The sequence below is a fragment of the Neoarius graeffei genome, chromosome 22, assembly GCF_027579695.1.
Source record: "Neoarius graeffei isolate fNeoGra1 chromosome 22, fNeoGra1.pri, whole genome shotgun sequence".
Lineage (NCBI taxonomy): Eukaryota > Metazoa > Chordata > Actinopteri > Siluriformes > Ariidae > Neoarius > Neoarius graeffei.
In genome coordinates this window covers 6,480,730-6,508,685 of record NC_083590.1, presented here as the reverse complement: position 1 = coordinate 6,508,685, position 27,956 = coordinate 6,480,730, and the positions used below count along the sequence as shown (strand labels likewise).

The following is a 27,956-nucleotide window of genomic DNA, read 5'->3' as shown; positions in this document are numbered from 1 at the left end:
CAGAGAAAAGGCTAAAACAACAACGAAGCAGACTGAGAGAAATTATATTGATTATATTTGTATTATTTTGATTTGGAAACGGAATGGGAGGAGAGACAGACGATGAGGGAGTCGGACAGAATGAAGTAGAAGATCCGGTACCTGTCAAAAAGAAAAAAAAATATTGTTAAAAAAAAATATTGGCGTCCAAATAAGATCATTCCTATATGAAATTATTTTTTGTAATAATATTTGTGGTAGTGCCCATTTAAGGGTTAAGAAGACAAAATGAATTTTAACTAAACGCCTAACTGCACCAGTTGAACTGTTTTATTTTTAAACGTGAACATTCACATAAGGCATAAGGCATTGTAGATGTGCGTGTCCGCAGCCCTCAACCCCCGCGCTCGTACGTGCGCGCAGGCGCGGCCGCCGACCGATGTGTCCCGGTTTTTTACAACTCAGATGTGGCAACCCTATTCACATACTTCGAGATTGATAAAAAAAAAAAGTACTCCACCACTCTACTTTCATCATAGTAAGATAGCTGCCAGTCCTTCACTGGTCATTGCTAGTGAGAGTAGATAGCTAGATGCCTTCCTCGAACAATCCAGATTAGCTTATTATTAGCATTGAACTACAATCTTGCTAGATTTATATTTACAATGAAGTAAGAGACCAGGGGACCTGTGGTAATTTGCTATTTATTCCCCCCATTTGTTTGATCCGTTCGCCCGGATATATGCCACACAGTGACGTCCAGTATCAGCCATTTGTAGCCATAAACATTTTGGTGGCTGCAGCAGCCATTAAGGTTTTGGCTGAGTCAGCTAGCCAGCCAATAATTTCATCAGCCAGCCATTATCCTGAAAACAAACGGCTTCGGGGTCTAGTTCATTAGATGGAAATGTGGAACAGTTGCTCCACTTGGGAGATGGATGAGGGAGAAAATGGGCTCTTATTCAGAAGAATTTGTTTTTGGGCAGAAACAGAAGATTTGTGCACATGTTCAAAACTACTGTTTATGGTTTTGTAGCAATTCACACAAATATGCACCATCATTCAAAAGTTTATCTATAAAAAGGATTGTAATATGATTCTAGTGTTGTAGACTTGGGTTTATTAATAATAATAATACTAATAATAATAATAATAGTGTTGTGTGATACAGCACCATTTTTACTGTGTTGAGCAGACATGTGTTGTCTGTTCTCTCAGAGCTCCAGGGCCAGAGTGCTGTAAACTTTCTGCCCCTTTTGGGGAATATCTGTGTTTTCCGGTCTTTTTTCTTCACAAAGGTGAGCCAGAAAATCTGCTTTTAATGGGTGGTATTTATTCCAGTCCATTTTACTTCCACAGACAAAAATGAAAGAAAAAGTGTGTTCCAGCAGACTAATGGCCCTTTTCCACTACCCTTTTTCGGCTCACTTTAGCTCGCTTCAGCTCACTTCAGCCCGACACGGCTTGCGTTTCGACTATCCAAAAACAGCACGACTCAGCTCGCTTCAGCCCTGCTTAGCCCCCAAAACTCGCACGGTTTTGGAGTGGGGCTGAAGCGAGCCAAACCGAGCTGAGTGAGGCTAGGGGCGTGAGGAGACACTCCCCTGCGCGCTGATTGGTGAGGAGGAGTGTCCTCACATGCCCACACACGCCCCGCGAGCACGCTGGGATCTGTAAACACCGTAAACCCGGAAGAAGGAGAGTTACGAATTACGAGAATTATGAAGCCTTATGCGCCTCGCCTCATCTATACGCTCTTGCCAGTATCTGTTGGCGTTGTTGGTGACAACAAGCCACAACACCAAGACCAGCAACACTAACGACTCCATGTCCTCCATGTTTATTCTTTACTCTCCGGGTTGTGAGACTACCGCTTAAAAGATCACTGATGTCACTGTTTGCGCCGCCAAACGACATCACCTGACGTCCACCCACTTTCGCTAACTCCACCTAATGTGTCCACCCACTTCCAGCCAGCACGGTTCAGCGCGGTTGTAGTCGAAATGCAACCCCAACAGCCCCACTCGGCTCGACTCCGCCCGACTCAGCACGGCACGGCTCAGCCGCGTTGGTAGTGGAAAAGCGGCATAAAAGAAGTCCTCTCTCTTTGGCCCCCACATTCACTCACAGCCCTAACCCTCACTCAAACTACAGTGGAGGCTTTGCACCACCATGTGACTCCATAGCAACAGTAACTACACTGCCACTGACAAGGGGCATGCTTGTAGTACTTCATTTAGATGAGTTAGTTGTTACTGATCAGTATGGGAAGGTTTTGCTGTGTTTTTTGGATGTGCAAATTGTTTTGAATGAAACAAAGACATCAGTTTTTTTTTAATTTACCAAAAGTAATTGATCATCAGGAGAAAGAATGGAGACATTTCTAAACATAGACAGGGAAATGGGGGAAAAACATTCAGTTGGACTCTGTGTTGAATGGAGAGGTCAAAAACCTGATGGTATGCTCACTTCATTACCATGAAGGTAAGAATAAAAAAAAATAATTTCATAACTGCAGTAAGGTTCTTATTCTTATCCAGTGAAGTGAACGTGAGCAGCACAGCAGCTTGGCACAGTCTAACCTTCATAGAGACTTAAAAAGTGCATTTACATTCAGGGATCCTTCGGAGCACATTGTGCGTGTGCTTGGGACCCAGTCATTATGGGAAACACCCGATGCTGAATTGAGTGCAATCAGCCCACACATGTAAAGACACTGAAGTATTTTGTCAGATATGCGGCGGTAGACAGATGTAAGTGCAGGAAGAGTGTTAATTAGCAGGTATGATATTTACAAAAACAAAATACAAACGAAATTGAAAGCAGAGTCATAAGCATGGCTAGAAACGACTGTAACAGTGATGATGATACTTCGTAAAGCCTCTGTATCCTTATACATGCGTGCTGATTGCGTTCAAATCAGCATCAGGTGTTTCCCATAATGACTGGGTCCCAAGCACATGCATAACGTGCTCTGAAAGATCCCTAAATGTAAATGCACTTTTTAAGTCTTGGTGAAGGTTAGGCGATGCCGAGCCGCTGTGTTGCTCATGTTCACTTTACTGGATAAAAATGAGCTCCTCGCTGCAGTTGTGAAATTATAATTTTTTAAAAAAATTCTTACCTTAGTGGAAATGAAGTGAGCATACCATAGGGTTTTTAACCTCTCCACTGGATACTGAGTCCTGCTGAATGTTTTTTTTCCCTCACTTTTCCCTTCTATATTTAGAAATTTCTCTGCTTTTTTTCCCCCAGAGGATGAATTACTTTTGGTAAATTAAAAAAAAAAATCTGATGTCTTTTGTTTCATTCAGAATGATTTGCAAATCCTTTCCATACTGATCAATAACAATTAACTAGTCTGAATGAAGCACTGCAGGCGTGCCCCCTGTCATGGCGGCATAGTTACAGTTTGTGACAGTGAGGCCATGGTCAACGGCTGGTTTGTGAATGGAGAGCGAAGCCGGGGAAGGTGAGTGGCAAAATGGAAGCACCTGTGGTGAATTAATGTGGTGTCTGAGTGCAGTGACAGAGAGAAAATAAAAGGGGAGAGGAGCAGAGTGTGGTTGGTTTTCCCAGGCTGAAGTCACATTGGTGCATTGATTCGATCAGATAAGATAGCCTTTATTGTCCTCACACAGTCACCCCTACAACGAAATTGATGTGCCACAACTGAAGTTGTATTAAAAACACATAAGAACAAGAGCATACATAAAAACAAGAACACACAAAAACAAGAATATTTGATCATGTCATAAAAAGTAGACTAAATAAATAAGCAAAAATCAAGGTAGTTAAGTTATTGCACTTCATAAATGTAAGCAAAAGAGCATTTTAGCGACTCGTGTGTATTAAATGCCCTGAAAGCCCATGGAAAGAAGTTGCTTTTCAGTCTGTTTGTTCTGCTGTTTAAGCTTCCGTACCTCCTTCCAGAGGGCAGCAGGCTGAGCAGGTGGTGTCTGGGATGGAGGTGGTCACGAATGATCTTCCTAGTTCTGGAGAGGCATCGAGAGCTAGCGATGTCCTCCAGGAAGAGCAGAGGACAGCCAATTGTCTTTTCAGCTGACCTTATCACCCTCTGCCACTTTTTCTTGTCAGCCGCTGTGCAGCCAGCATACCAGACAGTGATTCAGAGAGCCAGCACACACTCGATGGTGGAGCAGTAGAAGGTCAGCAACAGCCTTTCCTCCAGTCTGTTCCTTCTGAGGAGTCTCAGGAAGTGGATTTGATGTTAGGCCTTCATCACCACGGCTGTTGTGTTAGCTGACCAGGAGAGGTCCTCAGAGATATGAGTCCCCAGGAATTTAAAGGTGCGGACCCTCTCCACACAGTCTCCGTTGATGTAGAGGGGAGCGGGGTCAGCTTTGTGCCTCCTGAAGTCCCTGACCACCTCATTTGTTTTCTTGGTGTTGAGAGCCAGGTTGTTTTTGGCACGCCACTCTGCCAGCTGCTGCACCTTGTCCCTGTAGGCCGACTCGTCCCCTCCAATTATGAGCCCCACCAAGGTGGTGCCATCCGCAAGTTTAATTATTGTATTGGTGGAGAAGGTGGGAGTACAGTCATGGGTGTAGATGGCATACAGGAGAGGGCTCAGCCCACAGCCTTGTGGAGAGCTGGTGCTGAGCATGAGGGTGGAAGAGCTGTGAGCACCGATCTTGACAGTCTGTGGGCAGTTTGTAAGAAAGTCTTTGATTCAGGCACAAGTGGCTGGGGGAAAGTCCAGGGCAGTCAGCTTGTCCTCAAGGATGTCAGGGATGATGTTATTAAAAGCCGAGCTGTAATCGATGAAGAGCATCCTTACGGTGGTCCCCAGCTGTTCCAGGTGGCTCAGAGCAGTGTGGAGGGTTGTGGAGATGGCATCATCAGTAGATTGGTTTGCTCTGTATGTGATATGGGTCAAAGGCAGGAGGGAGGCAGTCTTTAATGTGATGTGACATTAGTCTCTCAAAGCATTTAGCGACTACTGGTGTCAAGGCAATGGGTCTTTAGTCACTGAGATTGCTGGTGGTTGAGCTTTTGGGGATGGGGATTATAGTAGTCTACTTGAGACAAGGTGGGACGGGGCGTGTGTCAGGGAGAGATTAAAGATTTTAGTGAAGACTGCTGAGAGCTGGTAGACACAGGATTTGAGTATTTCACTAGGTACTCCATCTGGTCCAGCAGCTTTCCTTGTGTTCGCAGACCTGAAAACACGACTCCTTTGATGTTCCTGGAGAGTGAGGGTGTGTGAGCTTGCGGTGTGTGTGTGTGTGTGAGAGACTGTGTGAGGCCTCGTTGCCTCAAAGCAGGCAAAGAAATGGTTTAATTCCTCTGCCAGTGAGGCATTGGCACTGATGGTCATAGAGGTGTTGTCTTTATAGTTTGTGAGGTGTTTTAGTCTCTGTCACATTTGACGCGAGTTGTTGTTTGACAAATGGTCTTCCACATTCCTCTTGTAGGCCTCCTGTGCACCTTTTAATGCCCCTCCTTAAGTCTGCTCTCTCCGTGCTGTACAGGCAATGAGCAGTGCAGCCCACTAGCTGTACTGTAGCATCCAGAATCAGTTGATGTAGCCAGGTCTCCATAATGATCAGCACACAGCAATCACGAATGGAGGGGTTTACTGCAAGATGTAATTCCAGCTCGTCGATCTTGTGAATGATGGATCTTGTGTTGATCAGGAAGATGCTCGATAATGGGGGTTTGAGTGGCTGCTTGCTTAACCTGGCTAACAGGCCCGCTCAGCAACCCCACTCCTGCTTGTGTTCCCTCTGCCACCTGCGCTGCTTGTTGGGGCCGACAACAATCCATGAAGACGCTGGAGCTCTTACTATGTCCAGCGGGATATTGTGGGTCTCCTGGAAATCGCTCGTGACTGCAACCTGGTATTGTAGTCCAATGTTCAGGAGTTCTATGTGACTAGACGTGTATGGCATGACACCACGTTCTAAAGCACACTACACATACAAACAATACTAGTATAATTAGGGGTCAACCGATAATCGGCCTGGCCGATATATCGGGCCGATATTCTGCATTTTTAGGGTTATTGGTATTGGCCATAATTTCCACCGATATGCCGATAACATGCCTTTTTGCAGCCATTTTGTTCCTAACGTGACTCACTGCACGTCCTTTCCTGCACTCGCCTCTCTGAGTTCAAGAACACGGTCCCGCCCACCACAACATCTGATTTGTTTGGCACAAGAGATATAGCCAATCGACACGCGCAGCTAAACACTCTGAACTGTTTCAAGGCGCCCGTATCAAGGTAAGGACACGCTGCTTTTGCCGCAATAAGTCACAAACGCACAAGTTGCAAAAGCACAACTTAATTATATGTTTACATTCTTCATCTACTACTCATTAAAATTGTCCATTTGCATCTGTGTAGCCAGGCAAACTTAGCTTACGGAAGGAAGCACTTGAATTAGCCTACAACCAACTAGTCTCGCTGAAACAGCATAACGTAGGCTGCAGTCATTTTTAAATCCCCGTCTGGAAACATTGTGAATGTGTCAGTAGTTCTACTCGAACAGTAGAATGACAGCCATTCAGAGAGGTGGTCAAGGCAACTTTTTATAAAGCGCTGTTTGAACATTTAAACAAGCCAGGTGTGATTTAGGCCGAATCCCATTTCACCCCTTGGACCAACCCCTTGGCCCTTCCCCTCCATTTTGCGCGTTCACGTGAAGGGGTAGGGGTATCCCAATCCCAGTTAACGCGGAGGGGAAGGGGTAGGGCTTCTGTACCCCTCCAAACGGAGATTTTCCTGGAGCTGACTCCGAACGAAGGGGTTTGAGTGATTTCCCACAATGCCATGCGGATTTCAGCGAGATTTCATGCGGATTTCAGAAAGATGGCGGTTCCCGCGGCGAAAGATTGTCATAAATGTATTTTCTCCATTATTTACGTGTTTTAAGTTGTTATCCAGAGGAAACACGCCGCTTGATTCGCTTTCGAGCTGAGAATGAGCAGCGATTTCTGAAATCCAAGCTGCTGCTAAAAAGCTTTGGGAGTGAGTATTGTTTTCAGTTGCTTGACTGCGTACGTTTTGTTCTGTTATTCTCGCTTTTATTGTTTACATGAGTGTTCTGACACCTCATTCTGTCGGATGTGGTGCACGAAGCGCCAAAGATATCCCATTCAGTGGTGTTAGTTAACAAATCACACCCTGCCAGCAGAGATTTCTGGTTCTGGCTCTGACTGTAGCAGCTGGTTGCAGCCAATGACGCATTTGGTCGCGTTTTGCTAACGTAAACGCTGACGGAGGTACGCGATGACGTATGCGATCGTTGAAGGGCTATCCCAATACGTAAGGGTTGAATTTCAAGCCCTATCCCTTGTAGCTCAGTTTCAAGGGGAAGGGGGAGGGGTAGAAATTAGAATTGGGATTGGGCCTAATAATTCTTGCGCAAGTGATTCTCCTCGCTAGCGCTTCTGATTCGGAAAGCGATATACTCTTAAAGGAGCAGCCGCTCCTAATAGGGAGTGATGGCCTGCTTTACTGTATGTTTGATTTTACTTTTTAAAAAATGCTGCAGGCAGCTCCCTACACTTGGTTTGTTATTTAAAAACTACTTGAAGTTGGTAAGTCTTACTTAGTTCTTAGCATAAAAGAATCCAGAGTGTATTTTCATTTATTTCCCACTGAAAATGGTGAGCTGTAATATAGTAGGGAGTGATTTTATTTTTTTATTGGTGAATATTTATTTTATTATTTTATTTCTCATTTTATTCTAACTAATGTTTGACTTTATTGTACAAATGCTGCTGGCATCTCCCTGCACAAAATTTCATGTTCAATTTTACAATTAAACATACATTTCATGGATATGAAGGTCTTTGTCAGTGTGTGTGCTATGTTTAATTTCATGTGAATTATAATGTTTACATTTATCGGTTGCACATATCGGTTATCGGCATCCCAATTCCATAATAATCGGTATCGGTATCGGCCCTGAAAAAAACATATCGGTCGATCCCTAAGTGTAATACACCTTGATAGAGAGCCACATCTTGAAAAGATGCCAGCTGAAAAGCATGTTTATTTTGAATGGTGGTTTTAAATAAAACCCAAAAAATGAACCTTATACTGCCTGCCTGTTATTCAGTGTCCACAATAAACAGGGGGGCGGCACGGTGGTGTAGTGGTTAGCGCTGTCGCCTCACAGCAAGAAGGTCCTGGGTTCGAGCCCCGGGGCCGGCGAGGGCCTTTCTGTGCGGAGTTTGCATGTTCTCCCCGTGTCCGTGTGGGTTTCCTCCGGGTGCTCCGGTTTCCCCCACAGTCCAAAGACATGCAGGTTAGGTTAACTGGTGACTCTAAAATTGACCGTAGGTGTGAATGTGAGTGTGAATGGTTGTCTGTGTCTATGTGTCAGCCCTGTGATGACCTGGCGACTTGTCCAGGGTGTACCCCGCCTTTCGCCCGTAGTCAGCTGGGATAGGCTCCAGCTTGCCTGCGACCCTGTAGAAGGATAAAGCGGCTAGAGATAATGAGAATGAGACAATAAACAGGGAATTATTACACTGGTGCTGAAAAAGAACCATTGCCATGGAGCCCTCCCTATTCAAAGAGCTGGTCCATGCCCTTGCCACCACCCAACAGAACCAGCACCAGGCTCTGGTCATGATGAGGACAGAGCAGGAGTGGCTCTGCTGCAGGCTCAGCAAGAAGACCGCCAGATGCTCCTGCGCCTCATCACTCCAGCAGGCGCACCAGCCCTGGAGTCCATGGGATTCCCCCATGTTACCCTCACAAAAATGGTGCCGTACAATGACCTGGAGGCTTTCATGGAGCTTGTCAGGTGAATTGTGGGGGTGGCCGGACGAGCAGCCCGCCTGTTACAACTCCTGGCCGGTGCAGCACAGCTCATGGCTAAGCAACTGCCCACAGAGAACAGGTTGGTGTATGCAGACCTGAAATGCGTAATTCTCTAGTGAGTCGGCCACTCCCCAGAACAATGCTGGCAGCACTTCTGTGTGCTGATGCTGGAGGAGGTCGGCTGGCCCTTTGCCTATGGCCAGCAGTTGTGGGATGCCTGCCGGCGGTGGTTGAGGGCAGAGGACCACGACATTGAGGGAGTAATTGACACGGTGGCGCTGGAGCAATTCATCACTCAGCTGGCAAGGAGGACAGCAGAATGGGTCTAGTGCCACCACCTGGCATTGTTGGATCAGGCCATTGAGCTGGTGGAGGACCATCTGGCAGTGGTTCCAGTGGCAGGCGGACATCCAGTTTCTTCTTCTCTCGTTCTGACACCCCCCCATTGTTCCTCCCTTCCATCCCATCCCTTCTCTGTACCGCAGAAGTGGGGGCCAACTCCTCCACTGCCAGCTCCCCAAGCCCGTGGCTCCCCTTCCCCCTCTTCCACTTGTGCTTCTGTGTCTTCGCCACAGGTGAGTTCTCCTTGCCCTAGCAGTGCAGAGATGAGGCCTGAGCTGGCATTCTGATGCTGCAGAGAACCTGGGCACTTCTAGGACCAGTGCCAGGCGATGGAGGTGGGGGCAGTGGTCCAGATCCCTGACACGCCAGAAGCTGCCCCAGTTGAGCTGGAACATACCACATACCGATGAGTATTCAAGGGGGTACACATCAGGCTTTGGTGGACTCGGGTTATAATCAGACCTCCATATATCAAAGCAGGATTCAATGCAGGGCACTGGCAAATGCACGATTGGTGAAGGTTAAGTGTATGCCTGGTGATATACTGGGTTTTCCCTGTTTGAATTGCTGTATGGGTGCAAGCCCTGTGGTGTCTTCAACGTCATTAGAGAAAATTAGGAGGCGGGGCCTTCTCAAAACAAAAATTAAATTTGATACATTCTGACTGAGAGGAAAACTCCACGCACTGAATCAGATAACCCAGGAGAATTTGCTACGGGCCCAAGAATGTTGAGCTTGCCTGTACATTGGGGGACATGACTAAGGAAATTTGCACCGGGAGATATAGTTCTCATTTTACTGCCCACTTCAAGTTCAAAATTTCTCGCCAAGTAGCAAGGGCCTTTTGAGGTTACATGGTGAATAAAGGGGGTTGACTATGAGGTCAGACTTCCAGATAGAGATGACACATCAAATTTACCATCTCAATCTCCTGAAACTGTGGAGAGAGGAGGTTTCTGTGGTTTTAACAACAGTAGTTCTGGAGAGGGTGGTGCTGGGACTGGAGGTAAGTCTAAAAAAGTGTGTCCCAATTCACCCCGGTCCCCTGGAGACCACCTCTCGCTGTCTCAGAGAGCACAGGTTATTAAGTTGCAGGAGGAATTCTATGATGTGTTCTCGCCCCTCCTTGGGCATACTGACCTCATAGAACACCACGTTGAGACTCCCCCGGGGTGGTGGTGTACAGCTACCTGTATCTGCTCCCCACCACAAAAAAAATGTGGTTTGGGACGAACTCCAGGCTATGCTGAAGATGGGGGTAATTGAGGAGTTGCACAGTGACTGGAGCAGCCTGGTGGTTTTGGTTTCCAAGACTGATGGGTTGGTCCGGTTTTGTGTCGACAATAGAAAAGTCAACATGGTGTTTAAATTTGATGCATATCTGATGCCTTGCAGTGATAAACTGTTTGATCGGTTAGGCACGGTGCGCTTTTACTCATCATTGGATTTAACAAAGAGATATTGGCAGATCCCCTTGACTCAATTTATCCCACAAAAAACAGCCTTTTCCACTCAGTTTGGTTTACATCAATTCATCACCCTTCCTTTTGGGTTGTTTGGGGCCCCAGCAATGTTTCAACGTCTCATGGACCAAATTCTAAGTCCCCACAATGCGTATGCGGTGGCCTACTCAGATGATATAATCATGAAAGTAATGATTGGGAGTGGCATCTACAACATCTCAGGGCAATCCTGAGGTGTGCAGGGCTCACAGCAAACCCAAAGAAGTGTGCAACTGGGTGGGTGGAAGTGCGGTATCTGGGCTTCCACTTGGGTCATGGGCAAGTGCATCCCCAAATTAATATGACTGCAGCGATTGCAGCCTGCACAAGATCGAAGACCAAAAAGGGGGTGAGGCAGTTCCTGGGGCTGGCTGGCTATTATAGGCAGTTCGTGCCTAACTTTTCGGACGTCACCAGCCTGCTGGCTGACCTCACTAAAAAGGGACCGCCAGCTCCGGTCCATTGGATGGAGCCATACCAACAGGCCTTGATCCAGGTAAAAGTTGCACTGTGGGGGGCCACTTTTATGCTTCCCTGACTTCTCTTGCTCTCTTTTATTTTGCAGACAGACACATCTGGCAGAGAGCTGGGGGCCCTTTTGTCCCATGTGGTGGAAAGAGAGGAGCACTCAGTCCATCAAGCTCTCCATGCAGGAGATGAAGTACAGCACCATCGAGAAGGAGTGCTTGGCCATCAAATGGGTGGTCTTCACCCTCTACTATTACCTGCTGGGACACCCGTTTACCCTCTGCTTGGATCATGCCCCGCTCCAGTGGCTCCACCACATGAAGGATGCCAACGCCCAGATCACCTGGCATCTGGCTCTGCAGCCTTTTAAGTTTGAGGTGGTCCACAGGCCAGGGGCACAGATGGTGGTGGCGGGTTACCTCTCCCTGTGTGTGTGTGTGTTGGACGGGGGGGCAGGTAGTCAACTGCAGGTTAGATGGCTCCTTGGCCTGAGTCAGGCGGTGGGGGCATGTGGTAGCAGGGGGTATGGTCAAGGTCTTGTTTCTGAATGGAGAGCAAAACCAGGGAAGGTTAGTGGCAAAGTGGAAGCACCTATGATGAAGTAATGTGCTGTGTCTATTTTAAATAAAATCCAAAAAGCGAACCTGATCACGTCTGCCTGTTATTCAGCGTCCACAGTAATCAGGGAATTGTTACACTGTTGCTGTGGGGTCACGTGATTGTGCAAAGCCTGTATACCCATAATGCAGAGCACTTGAACATTTTAACCCTTTACTCTCAAATACTCTACTCTGACATGTACAACCTCAATTCCAAAAAAGTTGGGTCTCTGTGTAAAACAAATAAAAACTGAATGTGAAGATTCATAAATCATGGAAACTCTATATTTCATTGAAACTGAGAAATTTTGTTGTTTTTTGAGGACTATATGGTCACTTTGAATTTTTGATGTCAGGAGCAAGTTTCAGAAAATTTGAGAGGGCAAAAAAAGACTGAAAAATTTGTGTAATGGAGGTATGGAGACCAATCCTAGAACAACAGGCTCGATTGCAGGTGTTCCAGATGACAGAGGAGAATGTCATCATATTGCTGGAACTGGCCTTTCTCTTTGTCCTTTTCTAAGGGTAGAAAGTCATCTCATCTTGGTGTCAAAGGATGATCTGGACCCGAGTTGATTTTAGTGAGAAAGGTGTGCGCACTCCCAGTCCCACTCTCTTGTCCAATCCTTTGCAATCAGTTATCTGGTGCAAGGGCTGCCATGAGACCAGCGATATGCAGGGATGCAGGCTTTATTTGAGTATCCTTCCCCTACATGGATTGCCATCCAAGAGCCCCACCTGCCCTCATAAAGTGTGCATGATGGCCATTTGCTCATGAGAAGCTCATCTGCCCTTTGTCAGGTCTTGTTTTTAATCCTGCTGGGTGATACACCAATTTTCTCACCAGAATGACACTGGTGGGAGAGCTGGTTTAGACACAGACCACCCTTCTATGCGGCAGGTGTTACTGTACTGGGTTACGGTTTTACCAGTAGCAGGGTCTGCAACCCTGACCTGACCTTCCACAACAAACAACTAAATAGAGAAAAATAAAACTCCAACAGCTAAACCCAAGCTAGACAGTACACAGCCTGGGTTTGTCAAAACCACAATGCAATTAAACAATGGGCAGGGAAACAGGAGAGAGGTGCAGCCCTGAAGAAGTGGGTCTTCAGACTGTGCTTGAAGGTGGTCAGGGAGTTGGCAGTTCTGACCTCAATGGGAAGGTCATTCCACCATTGGGGAGCCAGGCCAAATAGCAGTCTTGAGCAGGCTGGGCAGAAGCGGAGAGGAGGGGGGACTAGGTGACCACTAGTAGCAGAACGCAGGGATCTGGCTGGCATGTAGGGTTAAATCAGTTTTTGGAGGTTTTCTGGACTTAACCCCTTGACTGTTTGGTAAGCTAGCACCAATGTCTTAAATTCAATGTGAGCTGTGACAGGTAGCCAATGAAGGGTAGCAGCGGAGTAACAAGGGAGGTTGTAGACCAGGTGGGCAGTAGTGTTCTGGATGAGCTCCAGGGGTGTGCTGGCAGATGGTGGAATGCCAGCAAGGAAACAGTTGCAATAGTCCAAGCGGGAGAGAATCAGTGCTTGGACCAGGAACTGAGTAGAGTAGGTTGTGAGGAAGGGGCTGATCCTTTGTATGCTGTAAAGGAAGAATATGCACATCTGAGTCACTGCTGCAATGTTCACCGAAGAGGAAAGGCTGTTGTCGAACACCACCCTTAAGTTATTTACACTGAGTTGATGTCCCCCACAGAGATGACAAAGTCCAGGGGTGGAGAGGATGGAGTGGGAATGTAGATCACCTCTGTCTTGCCTGGGTTGAACTTCAGGTGTTGGTTGTCCATCCAGCTCTGGATGTCATGCAGGTAAGCAGAGATGTGAGCAGAGACCTGTGTGTCAGAAGGAGGAAAAAAGAGAAACCGTTGTCATCAGTATAACAGTGGTAGGATAGACTAGGAGCAGAGATAATTGGGTTGAGGGACCAGGTGTAGAGGGGGAAGTGGGCCAAAGACTGAACCTTGATCAACACAGTGGTGATGGTGTGGTGCTGATACAGTACCAGACTAGGTAACATGGAAGGAGTTACCGGAAAGGTAGGACTTGAACCATTCCAGGGCTGTCTGGCAGGTCCCCAGAGCTAATGGGGATGACAGGAGTATGGGGTAATCAGTTTCAAATGCAGCATAAAGGTCTAAGAGAATCAGGACAGAGGTGAGGGAGGTGGCACGTGCTGCATGAAGTGCCTCACTGACAGAGAGAAGTGAAGTCTCCGTTGAATGTCCAGCTCAGAAGCCAGATTGGTGAGGATCCAGGAGGTTGTTCTGAGAGAGAAAAGAGGAGAGTTGGTCAGTAACAGCACATTCAAGCATTTTAGATAGGAAGGGAAATAGAGAAACTGGCCAGTAGTTTTCGATGACCGAGGGGTCTATGGTGGGGGTTTTTTCAGCAGAGGGTTGATGTGGAATTGTTTGAAGCTGGAGGGAAAGCATTTGGAGGAGAAAGAGAAGTTGACAATGGAGCTGATAAGTGGAAGGATGTCAGCAGTGATAGACTGGAGAAGGGATGAGGGGATAGGATCAACGGCACAGGTGGTAGGACGGTGAGAGAGCAAGAGCTGGGAGACATCAGAAGTGGAAAAAGCTGAGAGCAAGGGGGAAGAGATGGGGGGTTGGAGGGGAAGGCGGGGGTTGGAGGGGAAGGCAGGGGTGGTGAAGGAGAGGCAGATAGCAACACCACATTAATAATTCAAATAATAAACATAATTAGATGATTAATTTATCAGCTCTATCTACATTTGCTTCTCTAAAATTCGGTGCGCTACAGCCATTAAAGGTGGATGATTTGGTGCTCAAGCCATATTACAGTATTGTAGGATGTGTTTGCATTTAGAATGCTATGATAACATGGGGATAAAATCTAAAATTAAGTAACTTGAATCATTTTATGTTTTCTAGATGTACCACTGCTCAGAGAGTGGGAAGAGTTTTCCTAAAAGTGATCATCTCAAAAATCACCAGAGCATCCACAAAGGAGAGAAGTGGTATATCTGCTCACAGTGTGGGAAGAGTTTTACTCGTCAGAGGAGTCTCCAACTACATAAGCGCATCCACACAGGAGAGAAGCCGTATGTCTGCTCACAGTGTGGGAAGAGTTTTACTCAGCAGAGTCATCTCCAACAACACGAGCGCATTCACAATGGAGAGAAGCCGTATATCTGCTCACAGTGTGGGAAGAGTTTTACTCAGCAGAGTCATCTCCAACAACACGAGCGCATTCACAGCGGAGAGAAGCCGTATATCTGCTCACAGTGTGGGAAGAGTTTTACTCGTCAGAGGAGTCTCCAACTACATAAGTGCATCCACACAGGAGAGAAGCCATATGTCTGCTCACAGTGTGGGAAGAGTTTTACTCGTCAGAGGAGTCTCCAACTACATAAGTGCATCCACACAGGAGAGAAGCCATATGTCTGCTCACAGTGTGGGAAGAGTTTTACTTATCAGAACGGTCTCCAACGGCACATTCACATTCACACAGGAGAGAAGCCGTATGTCTGCTCACAGTGTGGGAAGAGTTTTATTTGTCAAAGGAGTCTCCAGCAACATGAGCACATTCACACAGGAGAGAAGCCGTATGTCTGCTTACAGTGTAGGAAGAGTTTCACTTGTCAGAGTAGTCTGCAACGGCACAAACGCATTCACACAGGAGAGAAGCCATATGACTGCTCACAGTGTGGGAAGAGTTTTACTTTTCTGAGTAACCTTCAACAGCACAAGCGAATCCACACAGGCGAAAGGCCGTATTACTGCTCACAGTGTGAGAAAAGTTTTACTTGTCAGAGTACTTTCCAACAACATCAGCGCGTTCACACAGGAGAGAAGCCGTTTCAATGTGGCCAGTGTGGGAAGAGTTTTACTCGTCAGAGTACTCTCCAAATACACCAGCGTGTCCACACAGGAGAAAAGCCATTTCACTGCGAACAATGTGGACAGAGCTATACTTATTCAAATTTATTTAAGAAACATAAATGCGCCAACTTCAAGCCCTCATCACTTGATATGTAAATTTGACAAATTAGGATATCTGTTTTTCAATCTTTTTAAAAGGGAGGTAAAAGGCTTCTTACATAAAACGATATGTAGTATTCTGTAGCATGGGGCTTTGTTGCTTACTGTCCACATTTTAGCAGAATTCATGATGATTTTTTTTTCTCCATTTTCCTGGTTTCACCTGAATGCCACAATATCAAGTATGCAGTACATCAATATGCATTTAACCAGTGCAAATCCCTCTTACCCAGTCTGGAGTTCTGAGTGAGACATATGATACCAACATCTCCCTCGAACATAAGCAAACAGCTGAAACAAAGAGATATTGTATTGTAAATATAATGGAAATGTTCATTGGTGTGACTATACAAGCTCTTTTAATTCAAGTTCAACCAAGAGCCTGAATTTGTTGATGGAGTAAATAGCTTGTACACAAAGTTTAAGAGGACCCTGTGAGGGAAATTTAGTGGATGAACATTCCTATTCTCTGTGTTTCTGTGTGTTGAACTCAAGTGGCCTAGTGTACTGAGAAAGTTGTTTTTCCCATGTTGTAATCGCCATTCTGTGGCCTTGGTGGTGATGAGCAGGGTGCCTGAGTTCTCCCTAACTACGCATCTGCCTGCACATATCGGAGCATTCCAGGTGCACACATTGGCTCAAGATTTTCTATGAAGCTTTGCTAATCACGTACGGATGCGAGCAGTAAGCACATATCTTCAGAGTATAATAGAGAACATTCCTTACAAACAACTCAGAGTGCACTCTCAACATCACTAGAGGTGGTTTGTTTTTTTCTTTCTTCTGTAGGTATCATGCGTCATCTTGTGTCTGAGAACTACAACTCCCAGCCAACTTCCGCGTTGACTACGTCACGCCTGGGTGGGATCACGTACATCATTCCTCAGGTTTCACATAAGAGACTTGGAAGACCGCGTTTTCTTTTGTCTCTAAGTCTGATCCCGAGCGGAATGGTCCTAAGAAGAGACACTCATCATCAGACGTCTAAACAGCGCGTTTCCTTCTTTAATCTGCTCCTGATCAAAGTAGATATCGGAAACACGCGATCATCAACTCAAGCGAGTTATTAAACCGGTTTGCAAGTATTACTTTTCTTTTAAAGCATACGCGACTGCGAGCAGAAGCAGTTTTCTGAAGAGCTCTTCTCTTTTCTTTCTTTTAAATCCGTGCACGGTGTTGAACAAAGACTTTTCGTCTTATCAACTACGAAGATCACCAAAGAAAGCTTCAGAACTTCTCTCTCCCTCACCGAAGACTTCTGACCTCAGGAAGCGCGCGCAACTTCCTCGAGCTTCCAACTTCAGACAGAAGATGGACTTCCTTTGCAGTAAGAAGGCATTGGGCAGAAGTTTAAGTCTTAGGAATTAGTTATTCACTTAATGTGAAGTTAAATGAAGTGTATACACTGAATTTTGGTTCTCTATCATTTGTTTGTTGATTTAAAATTGGTTAATCCATAAGTTTTGCATGTTCTCTCTCCTTTTAAGATTTTAATTTCACTACTCACCCATATTTTGACCTCATTAAGATTTCAGCAAATTAAATAATACTAAAACTAGGGGGTTTAGCTGTTTGAAAAGTCTTTGTCGCCAAGGAGGGCTTTCACCACGTGTTCACAGGCCCAAGCAGGCCCTGACCTCATGCTTAAGCTAGCAAGGCAGAGCTAACTCTTTTGTTCTAGAAAGGAAACACGTGGCAAACCCCTCCTCCTCCCCTTTTTTCCCAAGAGGTCCTGTATCTCATCTTTGTATAAGATCCTAAGTCCTGATTTTAATTCAACCTTGATAGCAATTCTCCTGTCTCCATTTAAAGCCATATAGACTACAGATGACTGTTTGAATGTATTTTAATCATTAATTTCTGGTTTTTGACACACATATGCCGCTTTTCCACTACAAACGCGGCTGAGTCGGGCTGAGCCGTGCCGTGCTGAGTCGAGCTGAGTGGGGCTGTTGGAGTTGCATTTTGACTACAACCGCGCTGAACCATGCTGGCTGGAAGTGGGTGGACACATTGGGTGGAGTTAGCGAAAGTGGGTGGACGTCACGTGATGTCGTTAAGCAGCGCAAACAGTGACATCAGTGAGCTTTTAAGCGGTAGTCTCACGACCCGGATAGTAAACAATAAACATGGAGGACATGGAGTCGTTAGTGTTGCTGGTCTTGGTTCTGTGGCTTGTTGTCACCGACAACGCCAACAGATACTGGCAAGAGCGTATAGATGAGGCGAGGCGCATAAGGCTTCATAATTCTCGTAATTCGTAATTCTTCTCCTTCCGGGTTTACGGTGTTTACAGATCCCAGCGTGCTCGCGGGGCGTGTGGGCATGTGAGGACACTCCTCCTCACCCATCAGTGCACAGGGGAGTGTCTCCTCACGCCCCCAGCCTCACTCGGCACGGTTTGGCTCGCTTCATCCCCACTCCAAAACGGTGCGAGTTTTAGGGGCTAAGCAGGGCTGAAGCGAGCTGAGTCGTGCTGTTTTTTGGTAGTCGAAACGCGAGCCGTGTCGGGCTGAAGTGAGCTGAAGCGGGCTGAAGTGAGCTGAAAAAGGGTAGTGGAAAAGGGCCAATAGTTTATTAGGCCAAAGCACATGTTAGCTTTCTCTTTGTTAGCCACAAAGCTAATCACGTGGCGACCCCCATATTAGGCCAAAGCACATGTTACCTAGCCTTTTGTCTTGTGTAGCCACATAGCTAATCACTCGGCTACACACACACACACACACACACACACACACACACACACACACACACACCAAGATTGCAGATAACACACCCTGGCATGGACCAAATTCCTTGAACTTAACCCCTCCTCCCACCCACACACACACACACTACACAGAGACTTGTGCCGCTTTTCCACTACCAATGCGGCTGAGTTGGGCTGAGCCGTGCCGTGCTGAGTTGGGCTGAGTCGAGCTGAGTGGGGCTGTTGGAGTTGCATTTCAACTACAACCGCGCTGAACCGTGCTGGCTGGAAGTGGGTGGACACATTGGGTGGAGTTAGCGAAAGTGAGTGGACATCACATGATGTCGTTAGGCGGCGCAAACAGTGACATCAGTGATCTTTTAAGCGGTAGTCTCACAACCCGGATAGTAAACAATAAACATGGAGGACATGGAGTCGTTAGTGTTGCTGGTCTTGGTGCTGTGGCTTGTTGTCACCGACAACGCCAACAGATACTGGCAAGAGCGTATAGATGAGGCGAGGCACATAAGGCTTCAGAAATTCTCGTAATTCTTCTTCCGGGTTTACGGTGTTTACAGATCCCAGCGTGCTCGCGGGGCATGTGTGGGCGTGTGAGGACACTCCTCCTCACCAATCAGTGCACAGGGGAGTGTCTCCTCATGCCCCTAGCCCCACTCGGCTCGGTTTGGCTCGCTTCAGCCCCACTCCAAAACCGTGCGAGTTTTGGGTGCTAAGCAGGGCTGAAGCGAGCTGAGTCGTGCTGCTCTGAGATAGTCGAAACGCGAGCCGTGTCGGGCTGAAGCGAGCTGAAAAAGGGTAGTGGAAAAGGGCCATTACTCTGTTATAAAGGTTTCATTCTGTTGCCTTTCAATTATTAAGTTTTCATTTTTCCTTTTTATTAATTTCCTTTTATTATCTTTTTATAATAAACTCCATTATTATTGAAATTGTGTGGTGTCTATCTGCTGTTCTAATACTTTTGAAGTTGCCCAATCGCAAAGAATTCAAGGAAAGGTGTAGAAAATTTGTAATATGGTAAGTGATCAATAATAATTTGAAGATACCATTTTTAGCTGTCTGGTAATTTACCCAGGATCAATGGTATGATTCACTAAATGATTCACTGATTCGATTCACTGAATGAGTCACTTCAAACGATTCAAATGAGACTGATTCTATGGTATAATTCAATTCAAATGAGTTAAATTAAACGATTCAATAGGATTGATTCATTTTAATTATTAACCTTCAAATTTTAATGAGACTGATTTCATGTAATTATTAAAGATTGATCACTTATCCAATCTTGAATACACAATCATTAATTACACCTACATAATTGGTGCCCCGTGTGAGGCGATTGGTTTGTCGACTTCTTGAGTATTGTTACAGCAGATCAGCTACCAGTGGATTCAGTACTGCTAAGTATATCCCCAGGTGTGTTAAAACAGGAGTGTGATAACCATATCACAAATTCTAACAACCTATTGATAACTTAGGATAAGAGAACATCTCCAAACAATTAAACCTTGTTAATTAATTAATTATAGTTAATGTTAATTAATAATAATTGATTAATAATTAACTCATTGATTGATTAATTACCCAATACCCAATCTAAATAAAATGGCATCCCCTCGTGTCTCAGAGACTGAAGACAACGAGCAAGACTTGTCCCTTTTTGAGGTCATCGCAGACCTCATTCACTGCTCTGACTCCGATAGGGCAACCATTAGGGGCATGAGTAGGCATGATTGCCAAGCTAACATAATCAACTCAATAGCACAAATGAGAGATCCAAAGAGAACAACAATCAGTGTCCAAGATGCACTAGGTAAACTATTCTTGTTACACTTCCAGGATGCTGATCAAGAGATCAGATCCCTGCGCGGAGAGGTTGACAGGCTGACCACCAGCAATGCCGAGCTGACAGCCGAGGTCAATGATTTATCTAGGGAGCGTAGCCTCTTGAAGGACTCCCTTGATGAGTGCGCCGAAAGGCACCGGAAGGGCTGCCAAGGAGCAGAACCCCAAAGAAGGGCGCAAGGGGCGTGAGAGACCCCCCCAACCATGCATCAAAGTTTAGAGCGGGAAGAGGCGTCCAAACTGGACACCGAGGATTACTTGGTCGAGCACCAGGTGCCCCGCCAACCTCCATCAACTCGCTACACGACTCCGTTGTCATCTAGCCAGGGTGGAGTCGCCCTGCGCTCATCCCGAGCCCAGGCCCATAGCACACCTAGGTCAGTGCGCTACAGCTTCCCTGATCCACCTTCGGGTGAATCAGACTTCGACTCTTGTGCGGAACGGGAGCAATTCCAGAGTAGCTCAGATAGCGAGCACTCAGGAAAGCGAAGGGGGTCGCGTAAAGACGCGCACCAAGCCCTCCGCATACGGCAAATTGACCTACTTGCCAAAGATATCGAGCGATTCGATCCCGATAATAAAAGAACCAACGTAAATGATTATTTACGAGAAATTGACCGATGCCTGATGGACCTACCGTGAGCCACAACGCGAGAGAAGCTTAAACTGGTCTGGAAGACCTCCAGTAGCAGCGTCCGTGCCTTTTTAGAGATACTACCACCAGACGTTCGCGATAGTTATTCGAAACTTCGCAATTACATGAGGGAAGAATATGCGCCGTACACGGATGAAACCTCCACGACGTTGTGTGCAATACAAATTAGGCAGAAACGGTCTGAGGCACCTCGTGAGTATTATAGACGGCTACATACCGCCTACTTCCAGGGTAGCAATGCACCAGGTTTAGAAGAAGATAGGGGCTTCAAATCCCTTTTCTTACATAACCTCCACCCGTGCATGCGGAATCAAGTCACACTGATATGTCGGCAAAATTGCTACTCGATGAAGGAAACTAGGCAGCTAGCCCAAATGACCTGGGAGACCATTGTCAAAACCATAAATGGAAACGATGATGAACCCAGAGTCCTTAGCCTCCAGGGTGAGGACAAGCCCCCGCTAACCTTAGAAGGAGGTGAAGCACCGAAAAGGGGACCCACCTGGAAAACTCCCAGTCCAGCCCGATCCTTGCCGAGCCATCACCAAGGTGAGTGGGAGAATTGGCAAGGTAAGGCCAGGAGAGACCGATGGCAAGGTCATAGTGACTATGGCAACCGCCCATCATGTAAAAAGGGTCACAAGGAACAAAGCGGTTGGCAGCAAGACCATCATCCCCACTCTGGCCAGAGATGGCAGGAGCGTTCCGACCGTAACACTAAACGTAGAGGTAGAAATGAACAACACAGTGACTCGGACCAACCTGATGAGTCCCACTCAGAACTGGACTCTTTAAAGGCCTGCTTGGCTGAATTTAGGAAACTGTTACAGGAACAGTCAAATTTCTCAACTGATAAAACAAAAGAGCCCGAGAACAATGACAAAAGCTACCCACTGGCATGACTACGCCAGGAACCACGAGTAGATCTCGTGAAAGGGGGAGGAAATCCCTCTGAAACAGCAGGCGAGGGTCAGGATGTAGGGCCCCCCTGGTGGCGAAGGCAAACACACAAAATGCACCTCTCACTTGTGCTAAAGTCTTCACCACCATCTCTGACACACGGCTCTCACAAGGCGACCCAATCCCAACCAAGCCCTGCAATATAAACTTAGTCAGCTTTACACAAATCAACATCCCACAGTCGTTGGATCCCACAAAACATGCACAAACTCGTTGTAATGAGATTAGTGCGAACACTGATCAACCAAGTGCCACGCGAGATCAAATTTCCGATGAACTTCAGTTCATGTCTTTGCACACCGAGTCCGGTGTCGAAACACCCGACATCATGACTCCCCCTAATGGCCACAATTCTTTGAAAATCCTCCCTCTATCCATTGACTCAGACACCCATTTCACTGCTGGTGTAATGGCTGCGCTGTGGAACATGTTAGGCGTCGAGGCAAAATTCCATATCGCGTACCACCCTCAATCCTCTGGTCAGGTTGAGCAAACCATTGTGATCATGCTGCAGAAGTATGTCACCCCCCCATGGTAAAGATTGGGATGTGAAACTTCCCTTGGTGCTAAGGGCCATCAGGTCCACCCCTCATCGCACCACTGGAGTCACACTCTTTGGGATGATGACTGGGCGAGAGACGGTTCTTCCCCCGCATCTCCTATACAAACCAGAGGACATGAGTGTCGCAACTGCATACACCGCACATCAACATGTCCGCGACCTACGACGCCACCTACAGTCAGCCTTTACAGGTGCCCAAAAGAATCTCGATTCGAGTGTAGGACACAAAGCCTACTACGCCCGAATCTCAGAGAAGTTCCTACCATCCTGGTTGAGACCTTTCAATCATGGGAAAACCGTTCCCCGTCGTGTATCACATTAGGACACCCTGACCTAATCAAACGCTCTCATATCGATGGGTCCATAATAATCGAAGCAAACTTTTTGAACAGTCCTCACTCCAAAAGGGGGTGGACGATAGCTAGGCCCATCCTGTCTACTTAGCTTGTATGCATCACTTATCTTTAAGCGTACATCAACATTCCCGATCACATTTATCAACCCAATAAAACAAAAAAAACCCTTCTGTATGTTACAGAATGGACTCCCTCGGAATCCTGTGCATCCTCCTCACCCTACAACTGGGTCAGTCAAGTGAGGTGGTGGAGCCTGGCCCCCCAGCTGGCATCGTCCTGCAGGAGGCTCCTGGGCTCCTTCTTACAAACTGTCGCATCCACACTCAACGGGTATACGCCCGGCTAGACCCATGGGCCATATACCATAAACACTTCATCACTGATACCTTCGAGTGACGATAATGGACCAAATGGTGAGATATCTAATGTAGTTGTACACGCTAAATGCACCACTACTCACATGCTAGAACAGTTACAAAAATTCATAGTCACCGAGGAAGAACTGAGTGGTAAAACACGTCAGAAAAGGTTCCTCGGGGGTTTAATTATCGGTGCATCTGCCATTGGATCCTTGTTTTCTATTGGTCTCTCTGCAGCCAACACAGTCAGTTTGAATACGCTGAAAAAAGAAGTTAGCATTCTGCAAAAGGAAATGCCAGAGATCCGAGAGAAACTGCTTATCCAACAAGACAAGCTGCAGGGCTTAGGCAAATCCCTGCAGGGAACTATACTAACTGTTAACATGCATACTGATCTAATCTATAACATTATGCAGACTGTAGACAAATTGGCTGAAAGAATCAAGAACGAGATCAAATATGTCAGAGAAATAAGGGATTTAATGCAAGACCTGCTTAGAGAAGTAGGTGACTCAATCAGTTCCCTGAGTAGTGGCAAGGTCCCATCGTATCTCACACCCCTTAGCTTGGTGGAGAATATACTCCAATCCACTACTACTACTAGAGACGTGCATTCCTCGCAAATACACCTGGCATATAGTCTCGGTAGTGCTATCCCCATTTTTGTGAGTCCACAAGATTTCGAGATAGGTTTCATACTAAATCTACCCATCATTGAGAGAAACAACATATATAGACTCAAGTCTGTCCTCAACGTAAGTTTCTGGAAGGACAATGTCCGTATATACATACAAACACCACCCATGGTAGCATACCATGACGACAACCCCTCTGTCTACTTTATTCCCAACCTAGAAATGTGCACCTCCACTAAAGACATCCACTGGGTCTGCCCAAGCAACCCATTTATTAGAGACACTACGGATCACCTGTGCGGTCTGAGGGCGAAAGCGCCCGAACAAAAGTGTGTAGGTCAAATATCCGCAAAGGACGAGGATATGGAAACTAGAGTAGAAAGAGCTGGTAGTCGGTGGGTTGTTAACACTCCAAAAACTGAAATCTTGATGTCATACAACCAGCACCACACAGCCACAAGAATGAAAATCCCAAACCAAACGGTGTTCCTTAGTGTACCACAGGGAGCCACCATTCACATAGGTGACATCACCCTACGCCATCTTAGTACTGACAGGTACGATTCAGAGATTGAGATGATAGACGCCTTCGAAGGTTATGATCTTGAGATCAGTAACACCCTCCAACAGCAATTGCTGGTTGAAGGGACCAAAACGGTGAAATTTAGTGTAGATCAGAATGGAATTTCAACCATAGTCTCCCAAAACCGGGTCAGAGGGTCACTTGACCTCGAATCTGCCCTAAGTCTGATTGTTTTGGGACTTCTTCTCTGTGGCTGGGTCTTTTCTGCTGGTATCGCATACATGCTACACAAACGAATAGCAACGCTATACGCCAAGCTGGATAAAGGGGTCTGCGTTCCTGACAGCTTCGGCCATAGTAGCACACGCTTTCTGGCCAAACCATCTGTTGCCGTTACCGTGCCAGAAGATTAGGTTAACACCCTAACCACTAACACTTCTTTTCTCTACTCCACTTCCTCTCTTTTCTTGTTTTATTATTTTCTTTGAGCACTGAAATGAAGTGTATATATATGTAGCCTGCACTGAAATGGTGTGTGTGTGTATGTATGTATGTGTGTATGTGTATATATATTATATATATATATATATATATATATATATATATATATATATATATAATGTGTGTAGTCTTCACTGGAAAAATATGTAACGTTCACTGTTTGAACTTTGAGGTAACCCTAATCTAGTTAGATAGTGATTATCTGCCCAAGTGCCTATGGTGATTGTATGCTCAAATGCCTCTACCTCCAACTGTCTCACTGGAACTCACAAGTTTACACAGTCTTCACAGGACACCATGAACTGTATGGAACAAGTCTACCTCAAGGACTATGGACACGGCGATGGTACGGTGCTCTCAGTGCTACGACTCCGTCATACCCCTGAGACCAAAAGGGGGAATGTAGGTATCATGCGCCATCTTGTGTCTGAGAACTACAACTCCCAGCCAACTTCCGCGTTGACTACGTCACGCCTGGGCGGGATCACGTACATCATTCCTCAGGTTTCACATAAGAGACTTGGAAGACCGCGTTTTCCTTTGTCTCTAAGTCTGATCCCGAGTGGAACGGACCTAAGAAGAGACACTCATCATCAGACGTCTAAACAGCGTGTTTCCTTCTTTAATCTGCTCCTGATCAAAGTAGATATCGGAAACACGCGATCATCAACTCAAGCGAGTTATTAAACCAGTTTGCAAGTATTACTTTTCTTTTAAAGCGTACGCGACTGCGAGCAGAAGCAGTTTTCTGAAGAGCTCTTCTCTTTTCTTTCTTTTAAATCTGTGCACGGTGTTGAACAAAGACTTTTCGTCTTATCAACTACGAAGATCACCAAAGAAAGCTTCAGAACTTCTCTCTCCCTTACCGAAGACTTCCGACCTCAGGAAGCGCGTGCAACTTCCTCGAGCTTCCAACTTCAGACAGAAGACGAACTTCCTTTGCAGTAAGAAGGCATTGGGCAGAAGTTTAAGTCTTAGGAATTAGTTATTCACTTAATGTGAAGTTATATGAAGTTAAATGAAGTGTATACACTGAATTTTGGTTCTCTATCATTTTGTTTGTTGATTTTAAAATTGGTTAATCCATAAGTTTTGCATGTTCTCTCTCCTTTTAAGATTTTAATTTCACTACTCACCCATATTTTGACCTCATTAAGATTTCAGCAAATTAAATAATACTAAAACTAGGGGGTTTAGCTGTTTGAAAAGTCTTTGTCTCCAAGGAGGGCTTTCACCACGTGTTCGCAGGCCCTGACCGCATGCTTAAGCTAGCAAGGCAGAGCTAACTCTTTTGTTCTAGAAAGGAAACACGTGGCAAACACCTCCTCCTCCCCTTTTTTCCAAGAGGTCCTGTATCTCATCTTTGAATAAGATCCTAAGTCCTGATTTTAATTCAACCTTGATAGCAATTCTCCTGTCTCCATTTAAAGCCATATAGACTACAGATGACTGTTTGAATGTATTTTAATCATTAATTTCTGGTTTTTGACACATAGTTTATTAGGCCAAAACACATGTTAGCTTTCTCTTTGTCTGTTAGCCACAAAGCTAATCACGTGGCGACCCCCATATTAGGCCAAAGCACATGTTAGCTAGCCTTTTGTCTAGTGTAGCCACATAGCTAATCACTCGGCCACACACACACCAAGATTGCAGATAACATGCCCTGGCATGGACCAAATTCCTTGAACTTAACCCCTCTTCCTACACACACTACACAGAGACATACTCTGTTATAAAGGTTTCATTCTGTTGCCATTCAATTATTAAATTTTCATTTTTCCTTTTTATTAATTTCCTTTTATCTTTTTATAATAAACTCCATTATTATTGAAATTGCGTGGTGTCTATCTGCTGTTCTAATACTTTTGAAGTTGCCCAATCGCAAATAATTCAAGGAAAGGTGTAGAAAATTTGTAATATGGTAAGTGATCAACAATAATTTGAAGATACCATTTTTAGCTGTCTGGTAATTTATCCAGGATGAATGGTATGATTCACTAAATGATTCACTGATTCGATTCACTTCAAACGATTCAAATGAGACTGATTCTATGGTATGATTCAATTCAAATGAGTTAAATTAAACAATTCAATAGGATTGATTCATTTTAATTATTAACCTTCAAATTTTAATGAGACTGATTTCATGTAATTATTAAAGATTGATCACTTATCCAATCTTGAATACACAAAATCATTAATTACACCTACACTTCTTTTCCCTTTCCTATTTTATATATCTGGTTTATATGAGCTATTATAATAAATAACTGAAAAGACAACTGCTAAGCATTCTGAAGTGTTTATTAGAAGTTTCCATTACAACCCCTATCATAGGAATACAAAAAAAAAGACCAGGAAACACAACATACAGACATCACAACAACTCGCACAAGTTTATAGACACACGACAAACACAGCAGGAAGGAAAAAGTGAATCAGTACACATATGGCATTATGATATATTAACTAGATAATTTCACGTGCAGTTATATTGTATTTATACAGGAACCACTATGATTTGTTTCAATAGTGGATAGAGGAATAATACATATAGTAATGTTTAATACACAACAGTGCTTTATGGGGTGGTGTGTTCGGTGCTGATTTGCATTTGTGTGTATACTCGTGCATGTCAAAGAATTAGACTATTTTGAAAGGTTTTTTTCCCATATATTCTATATTCATTACCCGTAAAGTGTAATATTTCAAACCTTTTGTTTTATTTTTGATGAATATAGCTTATACCTTATGAATATAAGAAATCCATTATCTCAAATTATGAGTATTTCATTTGGAGTTTGGGTAAAACAGTATAAATACCATGGATCTCACGGTCTAGTTCAGTACATTCAACCACAATCATGGGGAAGACTGCTGACTTGATGGTTGTCTGGAAGACAATTATTGATACCCTCCACAAGGAGAATAACCCACAGAAGGTCATTGCTGAAAAGGCTGGCTGGAAAAGGTGCACAAACAACAGGGATGACCACAGCCTTGAGAAGATTGTCAAAAGTCGATTCAAGAAGTTGGGAGAGCTTTAAAAACCATGGACTGAGGCTGGTGTCGGTGCATCAAGAGCCACCATGCACACATGTCTTCAGGAAAGGGGCTACAACTGTCACATTCTTTATATCAA

At 45.3% G+C, this 27,956-nt stretch overlaps 2 protein-coding genes across 3 annotated transcripts in view; both read left to right on the top strand.

The window, feature by feature from the left end:
• The window catches only part of LOC132870267 (zinc finger protein 850-like), an 89,750-nt gene that overhangs the window by 45,925 nt on the left and 15,869 nt on the right, over positions 1 to 27,956 (top strand). The window contains exon 8 of the mRNA XM_060903907.1: positions 14,596 to 15,622. Within this exon, the coding sequence (XP_060759890.1) occupies positions 14,596 to 15,622 (1,027 nt within the window). The remainder of the gene's footprint in view (positions 1 to 14,595; positions 15,623 to 27,956) is intronic.
• Positions 15,715 to 26,647, top strand: LOC132870571 (uncharacterized). Of its 2 annotated transcripts, XM_060904263.1 has the most exons (3): positions 15,715 to 16,389; positions 16,495 to 17,032; positions 22,976 to 26,647. In XM_060904263.1, the coding sequence occupies exon 3, from the start codon at positions 23,254 to 23,256 to the stop codon at positions 24,721 to 24,723; it is 1,470 nt and encodes a 489-aa protein (XP_060760246.1). In that variant the 5' UTR covers positions 15,715 to 16,389; positions 16,495 to 17,032; positions 22,976 to 23,253; the 3' UTR covers positions 24,724 to 26,647. The 2 variants fall into 2 exon arrangements, with proteins under 2 accessions (XP_060760246.1, XP_060760245.1); XM_060904262.1 differs by having other exon boundaries at positions 15,715 to 17,032.

What these genes read in the sequence shown, in the direction of transcription:
- LOC132870571 (XM_060904263.1), top strand. Translation starts at nt 23,254, where the DNA reads ATGCTAGAACAGTTACAAAAATTCATAGTCACCGAGGAAGAACTGAGT.